This window comes from Danio aesculapii, chromosome 18 (assembly GCF_903798145.1).
Source record: "Danio aesculapii chromosome 18, fDanAes4.1, whole genome shotgun sequence".
Taxonomy (NCBI): Eukaryota; Metazoa; Chordata; class Actinopteri; order Cypriniformes; family Danionidae; genus Danio; species Danio aesculapii.
In genome coordinates this window covers 38131939-38151018 of record NC_079452.1, presented here as the reverse complement: position 1 = coordinate 38151018, position 19080 = coordinate 38131939, and the positions used below count along the sequence as shown (strand labels likewise).

The 19080-nt window shown below is 35.2% G+C and overlaps 1 protein-coding gene across 1 annotated transcript in view; it reads right to left on the bottom strand.

Annotated features, from left to right (window-relative positions):
• Positions 1-1993: 1993 nt before the first annotated feature.
• LOC130245728 (protein arginine N-methyltransferase 8-B) overlaps positions 1994-19080 on the bottom strand; it is a 42574-nt gene continuing 25487 nt past the window's right edge. The window contains exons 5-10 of the mRNA XM_056478488.1: positions 16280-16422; positions 16112-16199; positions 13348-13463; positions 7485-7635; positions 3734-3855; positions 1994-2853 (exon numbers count right to left, since the gene is read on the bottom strand). Of these exons, the coding sequence (XP_056334463.1) occupies positions 2770-2853; positions 3734-3855; positions 7485-7635; positions 13348-13463; positions 16112-16199; positions 16280-16422 (704 nt within the window). The 3' untranslated portion in view covers positions 1994-2769. The remainder of the gene's footprint in view (positions 2854-3733; positions 3856-7484; positions 7636-13347; positions 13464-16111; positions 16200-16279; positions 16423-19080) is intronic.

Genomic DNA, 19080 nt, shown 5'->3' with positions numbered 1-19080 from the left:
AGAGTGGTGTTGCGTCTCTGTTGATGTTAGTTTAACAGCATCATCCATAATGTTCTTAACCACGCCCCTTTAACCACTGCTAAAACAAAGCCCCGCCCCTACTCAATATTCTGTTTCAGTTGGAAGTACATCAAGAAACTAAAAGAAAAGTCTCAGGAACTCCCAGTTCACACGGACATTAAAATAACCTAAAATTAACAATAATACTATCTAATAACCCACCCCCCCCCCCCCCCCCCCCCCCTCCCTAATAAATGTGCTTTTGATTTCAGGGGGACTTTAGGATTGTACAATATAACACAGTAGGGCTTTCAGACTGCATTTAACCCCATAAAGATATGTTTCACACTTTACAGTATTTTCTGTTTACCCAGGGTTTAGAATGACCCAGAATTAACCACTTCAAACACAAAAAGCCCAAGTTATTCACACTTTCTTAATCCTGCACAATATCCCACCAACAAATCAGACTATAGTTAAAACAGATCAATACCTCCAGTTAAAAACAAGACATGGAACGGTTGATATGGAAAATGCGTTTTGCTTGTGAGCTGAATGTCTTTGGTGAGGACTTGAACAGTATAATCAGCTGTGACAGAGGGGGTCACATATGGACCGGGACACTTCCCAGTCATGGCCTTGGCAAAGACTCTAATAAGAGCACAGGTGAAGAGCAGCAGGTGCCATCAAGAGCTCACCGCAGACACAGCCAACAGTCCACATGGCAGTTTGATATGTATTATGTGCTGTTTCTCTATCTCGCTTTCCATCTCAGTATGAGTATGCAAAGTGGAAAATGTAATCATCACACATCTAGAATTATAAATACTAAGCACTGCAGTCATACTAACGCTATTAGTAAATCAAAATCGGCTTGTAAGTTGCATTATTGGATTCTCAGTCTTTTTTTTTTTCTTTTTTTTTTAATCTGTATTTGGAGGTTTGATTTCATCAATGCCCTAAATCATTTCATGAATGATGGGTTATTCTCAGGAAATAGTGTCCATGTGCTGTAATGCATAATATTATATTGAATTTATATTAGTAAAATAACTTATCATCAAGACACTATTGTAGTTAATAATAATTTATGAAAGTTTTTATGTAGGATTTCTGTTTTCAGTTCAGTTTGAAAGTTAGTCATTTTGGTTTTGTATTTTAGTCACTGATCTATAATAGTTATTCTGTATAGAGCAGTGATTTTAGTTGTTTTTGTACAGTTTGTGTATATTTTTATTTTAGTACATTTGTTGAAATGTAATAAAATAAGAGCATATATATATATATATATATATATATATATATATATATATATATATATATATATATATATATATATAATTATTATTATTATTATTTTTATGTTTATTATATTTTAATGCTTTCTTAATTTTTTTGAATCAACTATAATCCTCGAGTGTAATGCTTGAAATTTAAGCTAATATAATATAATATAATATAATATAATATAATATAATATAATATAATATAATATAATATAATATAATATAATATAATATAATATAGTGGCAGCATGATGGCTCAGTGGTTAGCACTGTCGTCTCACAGCAACAAGGTCATTGGTGTGAGTCCTGGCTGGGTCAGTTGGCATTTCAGTGTAGAGTTTGCATGTTCTCTCCGTGTTGGCATGGGTTTCCTCCGGATGCTCCAGTTTCTCCCACAGTCTAAAGCCATGCGCTCTAGGTGAATTAAACTAAAGATAAACCTAATTGGCCATAGTGTATTGGTGTGTGCGAATGTCGGAGGGTCCCAGTACTGGGTTGCAGCTGGAGGGGCATCCGCTGGGTAAAACGTATGCTGGAATATTTGGTTGTTCATTCTGCTGTGGCGACCCTTGATAAATAAGAGACTAAGCTGAAGGAAAATTAATTAATAATATAATATAATATAATATAATATAATATAATATAATATAATATAATATAATATAATATAATATAATATAATATAATATAATATAATGCTGTGTAATTTGAACAATCATTTTGACCATTTTTAACACAACATGTTCCACTGCATTCTCATCCAGACTTACATTTATGTGTATTTGCTTCATGATGCTCAATAATTTGTTTTCATCAATCTTGGTGAAAAGTCAATCATCGTGATTAAGTTTTTACAGAGCTCAGCACAAACCAAAGAAGAAATGCTCACATTAAAGCATAATTCAGTGATACTTAAGTTAGCAGTAGATTAAACCCTAACATTTACAAATAAATAAATAAAAACTGCACCATTTCCTGAGAATAACCTGGATTTTAAGATTACTTATCCTATTGCATTAAAATAACTAAAGTCCAGCACCAATTCAGTTTGAATACATTATATCTAGAGTTATTCTATTAACAAATTGTTAAATTAAAATATCCTAAAGTTCCTTGAAGCAACATCCTTCAACATGAACACCTCAACTCACACCTCAAATATAAAAGCAAAGAAACCCTAAACTTACACTTAACATTCATAAAACCATGACATTCTTTTGTTTGCAGAGGGCTGTCAGTCATTTTTGGCCCCTGAAAAGTCAGAGAGATGGCAAAATAGTGCAGGTTATGGTTAGCGAAGGCAAGGCTGCTATTGTTATCCCCTCCAAAAAGAAAAAAAAAAAAAACACTGGCACATCTCCCAGAGCGAACAGCTTGTGTTCTGGTCTTTCTCTATGTGTGTTTTCCAGCAGCAGCTTCAGCTTTGATGGAGAGCTGCTCTTCTGCTTCTGCTTCTCTGAATGCTCTGCCCTCTGCTGGACACTTAGCGCATCTTGTAGTCATGAGCGATTGCGGCCTCACAGAGCTGACCTTTAAAATCCAGCTCAAACGTAAAGTCCAGATCACGCTGGAGAGAAAAAGAAGGGGAAACGATGAATGCTATCATCATTATAACAAAAAGTCATAAATAAACTGTTCAATTCACTTATACACAAAAGATCAAAGCCTCAGTTTTTTTTCAAGAAATAATTACTTTAATTTAGTGCACTTATATACAGTTGAAATCGAAATTAATAGCCCCCCTGTAAAAATTTAAGAAGCTTTTTTCCAAGTCATTTGCAAACAAATTAGTTTTAATAAGTAATTTCTGATAGCTAATTTGTTTCGTCTTTGCCGTGGTGACAGCATTATATTTTTCGACTTAGTTTGCAAGACACTAGTATTCAGCTTGAAGTGCAATTTAAAGACCTAACTAGGTTAATTATGTTAATTACGGTTAAATACGAATAACTGGGCAAGTTAGAATAATTCGACAAGTTATTGGAGAACAGTGGTTTGTTCTGTTGAATAGAAATAGAATAGAGTATAAAAAATTGCTAATAATATTGACCTTTACATTGTAAACATAAACCACATTTTAATAGTTTTTCAATATTTCCCAATATTATGTTGTTTTAACTGCATTTTATATTATATTTTTTTAATGTAATTTAATTTAAATATTATATTAATAATATAACTGTTAATAACATAACTCTAATAATGCATTATAATATTAATGCTTGTACTGTATTTTAATCATATACACCTTGTTGAGCAGCATAAATGAACAACAGATAAAAATCTAATATTGTACTATAATAATAATAATAATAATAATAATAATAATAATAATAATAATAGTCTAGAAAGCATGTTAATGAGCTGAGATACAAATAAACCAAAAAAAAAACAACAACATACAAGCAATAAAAGTTCTAGAAAACATAAGTTTTTGGAACTCTTACTATGTTCTTCTCATTTGGCTTCATGCTGACGGTGCCGACAATCTCCTCTCCTCTTTTCACAGTCAGATACTCCTCCAGATAAAACACCGTCTGCTTCCAGTGTGTGAAAGGGGCATCTGGTGCTACGATGAAGTAAACAGAAGAGAAACTAAATAAAATATAACATTTAATGTAGAATTTACTCACTGAAACACTTGATTCTGATTGGTCAGTTACTGCATTCTGATTGCATATATTATTTATTTATTTATTTATTAAAACGATCCATATGGTGTTTCATCTAGCATTTCTGAAAACCTCAGACATTGTTTGTTGGTTCCTGTTGGTTGGGCACCGGTTTTACCAACTAAGCTTGTCCACGCCATTATAACGACACAGATCACTCTGCCTATTCATGCAGAAGTCCTGCGGAAAAAGTGATTGACAGGTGGTAATTTGTGTGTAACTTTATTTATTTATGATTTGATTATGGGTAAAACAAAGACCATGCGGGTCAGGTAGTTGAAACGGTAGGCTACAAATAATTAATTTGTTATGAATTAATTTACCTACCATGACGATACCATCGTCCATCGCGATGTTTCACATTAGACATCATACAATGCCAAATTGGCCGACATCGCCCAACCCTAGTGTGTAGATCACAATGGTCAACAACTGCTGTTTTATTGCACTTAAATAAATAAACTAAACTAAACTGATCTCTGACCCCCTTTCATGCTAATTGACCAGGCAGGAGCCCTGGGGTCAGTTATCCTAGTTAGCTCAGGGTTCTCTCCCAGGACAGCATGCCAAATCTGCTATTAGTACCAAGCAATATCTAAGTGTGAACCCTTAAAATAAATAAAAATAAGAATAACAGTTTCTTTAACAATATCTTGGGTATATCGTAAGCAAGATTAACATGTGAAAATGTTTTTATTTTTTAAATAAGTAGACTCATTAGTCAAGCATTTGGTGCTGTGATGAACACCACTGCAAATACAATAATCTGAATACTCTTTAAAGCATTCTACAGATTTAAATAAATAAATATAAACAGTATTTTGAAGTACCAAGCATAACAATGCCATGTTATGTACCTCTTTATCGCAATATCTTATATTATTGAATATTGCTCTGTCTTGGAATATATACGATCAATATCAGGCTTTTGATCCTCCTATCTGTGTTCATTTTGCTAACAGACATACTGTAAAATGATACAACATGACAGCACACAGCCTTGTTCTGCTGCTTACAAATTCACCTCAGAAACTCAGATTTCCATGCTTTCCTATAAACATAAGCCGGCATTTCTTTCATGATCACTGCAAACGCTGTGTATGTGTGTGCGTGTGCGTGAGAATGAAAGACTGTAAATCTATGTGTCTGACTGAGTGTTAGTTTTCTTGCCAGCTGAAAGATCACTTGTTCTTCCGCCCGTGAGGAAAGGCCTGTGTGCTGACTGAGCAATACGCCAAGCCTTAAAGGTCAATAGAACTTAAAGCCCTCAGATCAGTGTGTCTGGAGATCCCACGGCACTTCACAACACTCAACTCCACACACACACACACACACAGACCCTTAGATATTCTCTATACTGCTATAACAATACATCAGACTGCTGAGATACAGAAAAGAGAAGACGCGCAACAAAAACCTATAATAAAAAACAATTGTCAATGCAAACTGCAGCAAACTATTTGCTTGAATCCCATTTTTTTAAAAGCACCAAGAAAACGCTCTCCACCTTGATGATTTAAATGAGGTTTTTCCCTTCAGTATTGAGGAATTTCCATTTAAAAGAACTGAAATAAATCATTGTAAATTATTAGGCTGTGCTACAAATAATATACAACTGATACAATAATACACAAAATACCTATAATACTAATACAATAATACAAACATTAATACAGCTAATAATACAAAACTAAGTGAGAGATACGTTTGGCTTTGTGCTTTATTCTTTCATTCATTTTCCTTCGGCTTAGTCCCTTTATTCATCAGGGGTCACCACAACGGAATGAACCACCAACTTATCCAGCATGTTTTACACAGCGGATGCCCTTCCAGCTGCAACCCAGTACTGGGAAACATCCAAACACTCTCACATTCACACACATACATACACTATGGCCAATTTAGGTTATTCAAATCACCTGTAAAGCATATCTTTGGACTGTGGGGGAAACCAGAGCACCCGGAGGAAACCCACGCGATCGTGGAGAGGACATGCAAACTCCTTACAGAAATGCCAACTGACCCAGCCGAGGCTCGAACCAGCGACCTTTTTGCTGTTCATTAGCTACTAAAGCAGGGGAGTTCTCGAGATCTACCTGAGCTCAAACTCCCCTCTCGCCTTGCACCTTGCTCGAGGATCTTATGAGCTCAGGGCTCTCTCTCGGGACAGCATGCCAAACAAGCTTTATAATAATCATCAGCTAAGTGTGAACTCTTGAATAAATATTCATTCATGGACATATTTTGTTATTCAACCATGGAAGCTTGTTTCCGCTATTAAAAAAAAGTTACTAAAATAATAATAATAACAAAGTTTTGATAAAAGTTCTAAATTGTGATGCAGACTGACAATTCGGAAGGGGAAGAGTCAGAACTGCAAGATATAAAGATTAATGTTAAAAAAATATGAAATGCTGATTTAAAAAAAAAAAAAAAGGAATTGCGTGTTTACAACTTGATGATTATAATATCGACATTCATTTTTGGGGGAAAGTTAGAATTGTGAGATGTTAATTTATAATTCACTATTCTGAGAAGAAAGGTCTGAAATGTAAGGTTGATATAACAAAGATAAAATTGTGATATCCATTTAATCCTTTTTATTCCAAAGCAAAAAAACAAGCTTCCACATTTAACCAGTAGTATCTGACTATAAGTATCTGAGTCTCAGACATGCAATCTCAGACACAACACACTCAGTGAAGCTAATGATGTCACTGTGAGGGGTAGGGTTAGGGCTGGGGTTTGGTGTGTGCATTGAAAGCATTGCATACATCTCAGCTTGCTTCTGCACGCAGACCCTTCTCCATTTAACAGCTAAAGCCAACATGATATGTTCAGCCCCCAAAAATTAGGCCTACTTGCCTAATGCCACATAATTTATATTAATAAGACCCCAGTTTTCGTTATACTTTTTAAACTATAATGTCATTAAATTACCTTACATAATGCTTTTCAGATAGTGGGAAAAAACAACCCATCTGTGCTTGGTCTAATCTGATCATGTGATTTAAATTATCACATGACTCCTTAAATTTAGATGGCTTCCATTTTTTGTTTGTATTGACAATGGTCAACGCTTGACCAAAACATTTGCCCCTTTTAAGTAATCTTGCTGGTGTCCTTTAGGTTTTAGTTGTTTGAGAGTTTCTTCAGTGATTTAATTCTTTTCAGATTGTATAAAAAAACATATTTATGAACATTTTGTTTATAATTGCAAGACTTAAAAAAAGGGGGGCTTACAGAGTTAGAACAAAATGATTCATGAGTAAATGATTCAGTTTTTATTTCTTTAATGTTTAATGATAACTATTATGAGTGTTTAAATATTTATATAAAACAATATACCGCCTGATTTTCATTTAAAACCCTTAGCATTGGTGGCTGTTTTGGTTTAAGGCAATTTCTTTATCCGTGCTGTGTCATAACTCAGCCACTAGAGAGCAGACATTCACCACAAAGTTGACTTTAACGTAAGCCACAGTGGCCCCAGCTGCAGAACATAGACAAGTTTTAAACACAACACCTGTGGAGAAGCCCGTCTTCTTATGACACTTGGTGAATTCAATATTGAAGTAGGTGACCAAAGCGTGGATGTAATCATTCCTCTGGATCTGCAGACAGAAGGACGAGGTGAAGGACAGTTCCTCCGGCTTCACCGTGTAGATGTCCACTTCCTGAGATAAAATAAGAGCAAAGCTTTAAATTTCAAGATTTAAGGGGCAAGATGAAATTCTCAATTGAGTTTCTGCTAAAGTTTCCTTTTTATCTTTTCAGTGTGAGAGTTAAAAGATTAGTATCCAGCTTGAACTCTAATTTTCTTTCTATGTCTTCTTCTGAAATGTTATACTGTGCTCTGATATCATCTCAGTTATTATGCTACATTTACATTTACATTTAGCAGACGCTTTTATCCAAAGCAACTTACAAATGAGGACAAGGAAGCAATTCACACAACTATAAGAGCAGCAGTGAACAAGTGCTATAGACAAGTTTCAGGATGCTATTATGTTTAGTATGTACAGTATCAGCTGTTTTAGTAAGCCGAGCCTTGCTTCTACTTTATTTACCTGAAAAACAACCTGAAACTTTGTTTCCCGTCTCTCTTTATATTCCTGTCACTCTCATTTCCATAAGGCATCAGTCTCCCATTTGTTAATGTGTCCAACCTACTTTAGATGAAGCTATATAGCACAGGGTTTGAAATGGAGCATTAATCACTGTATCAAATAAGTGAGCCGTGCATCACATTTCCATTCATTTAAGTGCTGTCATTCATTATGCCTCAGCTTTGAAGTTCGATCTGATCTTTAAGTTAAGTTATTTTACTTAGAATTTTAAGAAAGATGAGCATGGATAAAGGCCAAATTATCATGATATAACCTAATTTTATATCATAAGCTGAAAGGTCATACAGTTGGTATTGTAAGGAAATGGTATTTTGCAATGGTGGACAGCAGTGAAGTGTTTTTACTTTGCTAAACTGTAGTAAAGTGCATATTTGAGCATCTTTAATTCTGTTCAGTATTCCTATTTTGGAAAACATTTAATTTTACAATGTTCTATTTTACTAGTATGCTTGTAATAACATTTAATTATACTACATTACTCTCTGGAACTCTGGTCAGAATGAATCGACAGTTAATTGATTCACTGATTCAAATGATCCTGTCAGATACCATTTGCACATATTTCTTTGTAAAAAAAAACATAGGAGCAACTAGTTATGAAAAGTATTTTTTTCCAAGAACATAACTCGTTATGGCATGTTCTCCCCATATTTGCGTGAGTTTCCTCTGGGTGCTCCGGTTCCCCCCACAGTCCAAAGACATGCACTATTGGTAAATTGAATAAGCTAAATTGGCCTTAGTGTAAGAGTGTGAATGCGAGAGTGTATGGGTGTTTCCCAGTGCTGGGTTGTAGCTGGAAGGGCATTCTGTGTGTAAAACATGTTGGAGGCTCATTCTGCTGTGGCGACCCCTGATTAATAAAGGGGCTAAGCTGAATAAAATATAAATGAATGAATAATTTGTAACAACATAACTTGTTGACATCATTAAGGGTGGAAACTCTTTTAATGGCAACTTCTCATGGAAGAACAAACAACAAAGGGGTGAAAGCATGCCATCAATGTGCTTGTTAAGTTAATTTAACAATTTCACAATTAGGTTTTAAATACTTCTGCTTACCCCCACCAGCCTGTCACACAAAAAGTGCCATCCCCGCATCCCAAATCTTTACATTGCTTTTTATTTGCAGTGGAAAGAAACCGAATTAAACAGTGTTTAGAAATTTAAAAGGCACGACACGATGGCTTCTCTAGTCCAGTGTGTGTCTTAACAATCTCTCCATGAGCAATCGTACAGGTGAAGATACATCTGTACCAACTCTGCTACTCAACCCTCGAGTTTAGTCATGTTGCTAACTTATTGTTAGCTGGTATTGTTGTGTTGGATTTTGTTCTGCTGATACAAATCAATCCACGTCAAAGATGGTGGAGATCCAGAATACACCCACTTATTGCTTAATTGTCATAGACCATGGTGTTTAGAAGGTAGCACGGTGGCTCAGTGGTTAGCACTGTCACCTCACAGTAAGAAAGTCGCTGGGCCAGTTGGCATTTCTGTGTGGAGTTTGCATGTTCTTCTCATGTTCACGTGGGTTTCCTCCAGGTGCCCCTACAATCAAAGAACCTGCTCTATAGGTGAATTGGGTAAACTAAATTGTCCTTAGTGTATGATCCGAAGGAAAATGAATGAATGAATACATAGTGTTTAGAAGCCAAAGCACTCCCTCAAAAGTTGACTGACTGTTTCAAATTGAACTCTAAATGTATATCATTTCTAACTAAATCTGGGCAAAATGATGTCATATCAGTTCTTGTTTGATTTTATTTGAAGTACACCAGGGCCTTTAATGTTCTAGTTGCCTGAACCGCGTGTATCTGTTGTGAATAAATCAGATTATGTTAAATGGATATCATTTCCGTTCTCCAACAGTGTGTATTTTACAAAGCACATGCATTGTTATGCTTGTAAATATTTGAATTCAAATGTCAGCAACTCACAACAAGCGATATTTCATTGAAACACTGATATGTTTTGATCTTTGACAAGCAATGCACTCGTCTTTCTCTGCCTCAGCTCGTCTTTCTCTGAAGCTGCACCATGCGTGCACGCTTTTTCCGGAGAGAATAGCAAAGCTGTATATTTTCTTTCTAAGTATAAAAAATGGAGGAATGATAAAAAATGAAAAGATTTATGCAGCACTATTTTACACAAGATTAATATGAGATTGGGCTAAATGAGTATCATAACCCCTCCCCTTTTAACATCCTACTGATCCAGTTAATAAGGTCAGGGAGTGTACAGTTAACTGATTCACTTATTTAAATGAACTAGTCAGGGTCTCTAATTAATGATTCACTGATTTAAATGATCTGGTCAGAGCTAATCTACAATGCTGTTTTGTGCAGTCAAATGAAACACTCAAAGCATTTTCCAAAAACAAAAAACTGAAATCGAGGGTAGGCTATATGATGTCAATAGATTGGTAACACAGGACTAGTTAAAATTGCTTATTTCCCTGCATTTGAATATTCTTCAAAACATTTGGGAATAAGTACATTAGTGAGCAAAATATATAACACTTTTCTCTAGTGTGTTTGTATATTTTAATGACAAAAACAACAACTCATTGATCCAAACGATCCAATCAGTGTCTGGAGTAAACAACTCATTCATTCAAATAATATAGTCAGAATGAGTTCTTATGAAGGGTGACACGGTGGCTCAGTGGTTAGCACTGTCGCCTCACAGCGAGAAGGTTGCTGGTTCAAGTCCCAGCTGGTTCAGCTGGCATTTCTGTGTGGAGTTTGCATGTTCTCCCCATGTTTGCATGGGTTTCCTCCTGGTGCTCGGGTTTCCCCCACAGACATGCGGTATAGGTGAATTGAATAAACTAAATTGGCCGTAGTGTATGAGGGCTGCACGATTCTGGCAAAAATGTGAATCACATTTATTTATTCTTTTTTTTTTTTTGCTTAAAATCAAGATCCCGATTCTGTAGATGTAAAAAAAAAGGATAATATGATTAGCCTTTTATTATTGTTAATTCTCAAACAAATGGTAAAACAACAATAATAATATTAGGCCTATAAGTAGTTCTACTGTTGCTTAAAATTCAAAATTTTGTATTATGGTGGACTTGAACAGTTTTTTAATATGTCCTGTTTGTTAATTCACAGTAAAATGATGACATCAGAATATAACTATTCATAATTATTATGTTTGAGACATGTGCTTGTCATTTGTCATTGACAACATTATTAAACCATTATATTTCCATTATATATAGGCTAGGGTTGTTATACTGACACAGTAAACATTTATTTTCATGCACAACACTTTGTGTTCGCTATGAAAGAAAAAACATATCAAATGCTTGTTGTAATCATAACTCTAAAATGCGATATGGTCATTTAAATGATGTGCGCACAGGTTTCACTTTCACTTCCTAGTGCGGCTCATGGCTGCCGTCACTGTGAAAAAAAAAAACACATGCATGCAAATCAAAGCTCCCGCACGGGCCTCAAACGATCGCTCTGTGCAACAAACTGAACAAAATTTACAACTTCATTACCTGTTATTCACAGCATATGCATGTTGTGTTCACTAAAGTTGGTGTAATTTGCGTGAACGCGCGTTCTGGGCAGTAAACAATTGCGTTAACTCACGTGTGATTTCGTGGCCGTGAATACATCATTACATGAAGACAGAAATTAAATTTTTGGGTGAATTATACCTTATAAATACAGTATGTGGCCCTTTTAACGCCATTTGAAGGTGTCAATGTTGCTATGAACACTTCTGCGGCTGCTTTTTCTTTTCTCTGACTTTGAAAACATAATTGGCTGAATCGTAGAAAAGCTGAAATAGGATCGTGTGTAGGGTCGAATCGAGATTGTGATTTTTTTTTTATTAATCGTGCAGCCCTATATGAGTGTGCATGTGAGAGTGTATGAGTGTTCGCCAGTACTGGCTTGTGGCTGGAAGAGCATCCGCTGTCTTAAACATATGCTGGATAAGTTGGCGGTTCATTCTGCTGTGGCCACCCCTGATGAATAAAGGGACTAACGAAGAAAATAAATGAATGAATGAGTTCTTATGAACTTGTATGTATGACTTTAAGTGAACCAAGAATGAACCCACTCCTTTGAGCTTGTGTACATACACAATGACATGAAAGAACTTATTAAAGTTGAATTTTAGGATTTATCATTGTAAAAGAAAAACATATTAAGCTTCCAAATGCTGTTTGTGAAATAAATTTGTCATTAAAAGTGCAAGCTGTTTAAGTCCAGTCCACTGTATGAAATACTTGAATTTAAGACTATTAGAGGTACTGTTTTGAACATGGTGATTCTCGGTGAAAACTAAACAATTACAGACTGCAATTCACATTGATACAATACATACAAAATGATCAAATTACCTTTATTTTTAACTAATACCATTTTAAATTGTATTAGTTGTAAAAGAAATTTGCTTTTAAATTTGAAAAGCTGAAAAGCCTTTTGCTTCAAATACCTGTATATTTCTTTTCTTTATATGAGCAATTCCAGCGTTATGGATGTGACATTTGCAGTAAAATCTCAAAACATGAATTGACATAGAAAGTTTATGTTAACATTATATTGAAACATCTCCTTTTATATTTTTCAAAACAACTAGCCACAGAGTTGTGGGAGCAGAAAAATATCAATCTGTAAACATTTTTATATTTTAAATGAGAAAAATAAACCTGAGTTATGGATGTGACAAAGTCTGCAAGTTTACAGCATACAACATACTTTTCCATGAAATTCTGTGAGTTAAATTCTGTGACGGATGTGAAATTGCCACTTGTGTGACTTTGGTAAATCAAATATAATTGTTTAAAAAAAACACTGACACATACATTTTTGTGCATTTTTAAAGCACTGCAAAATACAAGCCTACACAAACAACACAAAAATGGTTTTGCTATTTTGGCGAAAACTTGGCAAGGTTGACAGAATTGCTCATATCCATATTATCTTTTGGCAGTCAAATGAGAGGTTTGTATAAGGATTTCACAGTCCATCTGCAGAGCCAGGCTCTTCCAGGCTTGATGAATCTGATTCAACCAATAATCATCTCATCAGCACCTACTCCAGTGGTTTATAATGAAATGAAATTGCATTTCAACGGATCATTATGTAACTGTCACACTGAGTGATACAGCTAATGATCAGTTACATACTAATGCTGCTGTATTCTCAGTGGATCTGGCTTTATCTGTCGAATACTTCACATGCGGAGAGAAACACGCAGTTACATGATTTAAAAAAAAGGGTTTTAATGGCTGACCTTGATCAGACAGGCGTTAGACACCACTTGTTTTGAGTCCACAATATCCACCAGTGGTTCTTTCATAGCTACATTCCTGATGCAGGTCATGTCAAATCCATAGACGTTTTCCCACCCTGCATACAAAGAAGGAGCAAAACTAAGGGCCAGCAAATATCTACACAACATGAAAAGATTATTTAATGTCTTAAAATGCATCAGAATTTAAATCTACAAAGCAAAAAATGTACACTGAATAACGCATTAAAATAAACTGTCCTATGGTTCAGTTCTTTTACACACTTTATATCATAATTACTGTCATTTCAATATGACAACACTACGGTCTACTCAAAGCTGTTCACATTCTCATAATTATGCTTTTCAATAGCAGCTATCAATGCCTGAGAATAGCGTCTAAATGAATGTGAGGCAGTTAGGTGTCACAGTGGTCACACGGTCATTTTCTTTCTGGAAAATTAGCAGTTTACAGATTGTACTTATGAGTTTTACAAAGACATGAACATCTTTTAGAAGATAGAAATTTGTAATATTGGTTATTCTGAAGTTATTGAAAAGAAGAAAGTTGGCAGCCTTTGACATCCATAGAAAAACATACTAATGTCAATTGCCGGTTTCCAGCATTCTTAAAAATATCAAATCAAGAGAAGAAATGCTAGTCGAGGGTGAAATTTCTGGGTGAAATATTGCTTTAAAATATGCATGAACTGGAATTTGCAGAGACCATAGGTGCGTTCGACATGAACCACGGCTTATTTATTTATTTATTTATTTATTTATTGCAATAACAACAAAAAAGTTACAGCACAAATTTGAGTACAAAATTGATATTTGGTTATTCACTAAAAATATATAATTTAAATAATTTATGGAGCTGAATACTGTAAATGGTCTGTATAGAAAATGGACAAAAATAAACCTATGCAAATAATATAGCCTTTATAAACAATGTAATTAACAAAAAAAGATGATTACTGCAGTAAAATATTTGTAGTCTTTCAATAAGCATGATATGTATGGATAGACATGGCATGAAAAGTTAATTAATTGTTTGGAAATTTATGAGACGGAAGTTGTCCAATAATAAACCCGAAATGCACATAGTTGTTGTCATGCGGTGAATCGAGCAAATTGTGTAATATTGGTGTCGTCATCGCGGCTCCTGCAGTTGCTTTACAGCTGCTTAGAGCGATGTCGCGGTACTTTGATGACGGAAAAAAATACGGATGCTGCATCGGCTGAGTCCACCATCTGATCATGGAGCGATGTCGTGGTACTTTGATGCGCAGCACTGCATGAAGTTGAATGCACCCTTTTTTATTTCAGTGTGATGATGTACTTCCAACTGAAATGAATATTGAGTAGGAGCCGGGGCTTTCTTTTTCACATCATTTCCCAATTAGCAAACTAACAGTAAAAGGGATGTGCACCATAAAAAAAAAAATGTACTGATAAAATGCCAAGACAACAAATATTTTTATGTTGATTTAACTTATTTTTATAAGTTAGACAAAGGTTAGCTTTGTATTTTTAGTCAGTTTCAGACTCAAACCCTGTCATACTGGTCAACTCCGCTCTGCGTCTCAAGTACACTGACGTACATGGCGAGCTACAGGGCATGTGGCATTGGCGCAGTGTCAAGTCAGACAGAATTTCTAACCAGCATGCACCACTTCTAAACAGATTTCGATCAGTCTGCGCAGCACTGCATGAAGTCGAATATACCTTTTTATTTCAGTATGATGATGCACTTCCAGCTGAAACGAATATTGAATAGGGGGAGGGGCTTTCTTTTCGCACATCATTCATTAATAGCAAACTAACGGTAAGAGAAATGTGTGCTATAAAAAAATGTAATGACAAAAAGCCAAGACAACAACTATTTTTATGTTGATTTAACTTAATAAGTTAATAAACCTGGTTAAGTTATGAAAACTTTAGCTAGTTTAGTTTAATTAATTTAAGTTGCGATGGCTAGAAAAGCTCATTTGATTCAACTAATAAATTTAAGCAGCCCAGGCTCATTCTGATTACGTAAACCTATATACATTTCTGGAGAGCACCAAATACATCCTAGGAGCTAGGTTTTTTTTTTTTTTTTTTTGCAGTTTTTGTTTTCACAAATCCGCAACAGGCCGCTGTGTAAACTTTTTGAGATCTTATATTTCTCTCGTGAATGCCATTCGCGACTGTTCTCTTGCGTAAATCCACCAGAGGCCGATGTCAACTGACTGAATGACCGATCGACCGATCCTGTTCTAACTCCAACCGATAGTGTTTTAAAAAGCACTGATTGACAAGTGGTCAGCTGTTAAGCGAGGAAAGGAACGGCGTCATACCGCCCCATAGTGTCCGTTTATAAAAACATAATGCAGCCATATGTACGTACCTCTTCTACATAATTCGCGATCTCTAGAAATGTATATAGGATATTCAGAATGTTGAATTTAGGGCCACAATAAGTATTTTTACGGTGTGGTTAAGAATATTGTGGCTGAAATTGTGAAGCTGACATCAACAGAGAAACCACACCAAACGTGGAAGCAAACTGACATTTTTTAAATTGAAGATTACTAAAACTTTCTTTAAATCAGTGGATTAACTTTTGCACTAGCAAAATAAACATTGTGAATTTGGATTCCTGACTTTAAGAATATGGTAGTTTCACAGCATGGCAGAACTCCTTTATTCTAGCAGCTTGCGAGCTTGTAAAGCTGAATGCTTTCTTGAGTCAAGATGTTTGTGTGTTTGTTTTGGGACTCACAGTGAATCTTGAAGTCCTTGTACTGCCTGTCTTCAATGGCCACCACATAGAGAGCAGCTCGGTCTGGGAACATGAGACCTCCAGGTTTCTAAAGATACAGATCACAGGGTCTGTGTTCATTCTGTAGGCACTTGAGCTATATTTACACACACAGAGATAAACACTAACCAGCCACTTATCTCTGGCGTAGATGACAGTGTTGAGCATGGACTCATAAAAAAGGCAGTAGCCCATCCATTCCGAGATGATAATGTCCACCTGATCTACTGGCAGCTCCGTTTCTTCCACTTTCCCTTTAAAGATGGTTATAACTGGAACATACACACAAATAAGGTCACGCTTGACAGATCCTTTCTCTTTTTAAGGCCAGTTAAAAGATGTGGGTCAAACCGTGTGTGTAAAAGACACACGTGTAAAGACTCCAGCTGAGATTGCAACATCAGCTTATATTGAAAATACTGCAGTGGTATAATGAATGATCCAATAGGAGCATGTTATAGTGATGCCTGTTTTAAAACAGTAAAAAAAAATCTTTCAGAAATGTGAGGTTTACTTCATAAAAAAAGAAAGGAAAATGTTCAGATTTTAGCTTTTGCTATATGTGATGTTTTTATGTTTTTTTTTTTTTTTTTTTGCAGAAAATGAATGTATTAAAATCCTTACATATTTTTGCTTATAGATTGATACGTTCACTCAAACAACTATACAAATCGTATGTAGTACATGCGTGTAATTAGGACTAATTAGGGCGAGAAGTAATCGAAATCGACATTCAGGACCTATAATCGATAACATTTTTTGAGGTCGATTTGTTTCGATTACCTACCGTGTGTGTAGTCATGTGACCCCACTCTGTTTATACTTCGCATACCCCTTGCCATGGCTAACACCGACAAAAAATGTAACTACATGTCGACTTGATATCAGTGATGAGTGTGGGCGGTGCAGAGATCCGTGAGCCTGTTGGAGCGAGTGTTTACAACTGTCGAGTCCCACTGAGGACTTCTAAATGATATAGTTTAGCTTCTTGTAAATTAAGGTGGTTTTTAGAAAAAACAAAACACCCATTAAGAAACTCGACACACAGGAACATAAAAACCCACAGCCAGCTAGCCTCTCGGAAGTGTTATTGCAGAGCAACACCACTTTGCAGCAACATCTGATCTCTGGTCAAATAGGACAATGGACCCATTCTTGAGCCTTACTTTGCACTACATTGATGATGTTTAGAAGCTGCAGTAAAGATGCCTTGAGACAGCATATTTTTCATTACATTAAAATGATTATTTAGATTAAAATATTTGTTTACAGAAGATGTAAGATACAAGAGTTATTTATTTAGAAAAGATACTGCTTATTTTCTACATTTAGTATGAAAAACATTTGAAAATAATTTATATTGTTTCCAAAAGTGCAAGTTATTTCTTTTCAGAAAAAAAGTGACGGTTCGTTGTAGGTAATGTGTGCTTTATATTCAGTTGTTCAGCATTAATGCTCAATAAATAATCATAGAAAGTAGAGGAAAGATGGAAGGATGGAAAGATGCACTGCACCACGGCGCATGGTCTAACAGGGTTGAGCTTATTCTTTTAATGAGTTATGGCTGTGTTTCGAGAATAAACCAATCAGAGTCTCATCTCCCATTGCCTTTAAGAGTCAGTTGCGTCGCGTGATCGCGCATTTGCTATTTACATGACGGAGTTTGTAAGTGTAAAAACTGAACGTTTCACTAGCGAGAAAACAGATAAACAGAGCATCTGCAGCACAAGGATAAAGTAACAACCTCCTCCATTTGGCCTTTACTTTCACTTTCACTTTCTCTCTTTCGTGGATAAGGAAACGTGTACATAATTAATTTCGTTTGTTAAGCTTAGTTTAAACTTTATTGTCCGTTCTGCTTGGCACAGAAAGGAATTTTGTATTTAACACTGGACTTTGGACAACAATTGCATACATACAACAATCACACAATAACAACGCTCCTCGAGACAACAACATAAGTTAACAATTTAAAAACTTATTCAGTAAATGAGTAAATTAACATTAATAACGAAGTGTGGTCAAACAACTAAGTTATATCCAAAGACACGTTCTATGCCCCATATGGTCAAAAACCTGACAGGTGGACAAATCTAAGCTTGTTTTTAATAAAACAAATATAAATATGCATATAATAAATAATACTAATGGTAATAATAACATTATACAAAAGCAAGTTGTCGTGAATAAACTGAAAAAAGTCCCACAAGGTGAAAAAGGCATGGAGGTACTGGTTTTTATATGTTGTTGGTCTGAAAATAGCAACACATTGTGAAAACACGTCTTGCACCTTATTGCGCCAGGTATATGATAGGGCCCAGTGTGTGTTTCCTTCAATTATTTTAAAATCAAGTAATGCACCCTTCATTTAAAAATGTCTAATATGTGAGCATATTTATTGTAAAAAACTTGTCCATGAACTATGAGGGCAAAATAAATAAAATAATCATTCAATAATCGTAATCGAGTTGAAATCGAGATTTTGATTTTGATTTTAGGCCAAATCGCCCAACCCTATGTGTAATCCATGTACTGTACTCTTTTATTTAAAGGTCCAGTGAAATAAAAATAATGTTTTTAGATGTTAGTATCAGCATGTTTGTCTTCAAGGATATCTATTTAATACATATTAAACCTCTTTAACATTAATAAATGTATATGCTGAATTACTCATATGTGTTTAGTTCTAAAGTTCAATTTCAAACGGTTTATTTTTGATCTGAGGTGAACTATGCTTTCAGTATATGGCAATAAATGTCATGTAATATGGCATTCAACCTCACATTGTTAGCATTTAACACTAAATAAAACACATGAGGTTTACCTGAGGTGATCATGTCATCAAGTTTTCTGTTGTTCACCTGTGAGAAATAGAAGCTGTTTCTAATATATCAATTCGAGGTATTGGTTAGGACAAAAACTCCTTTTAA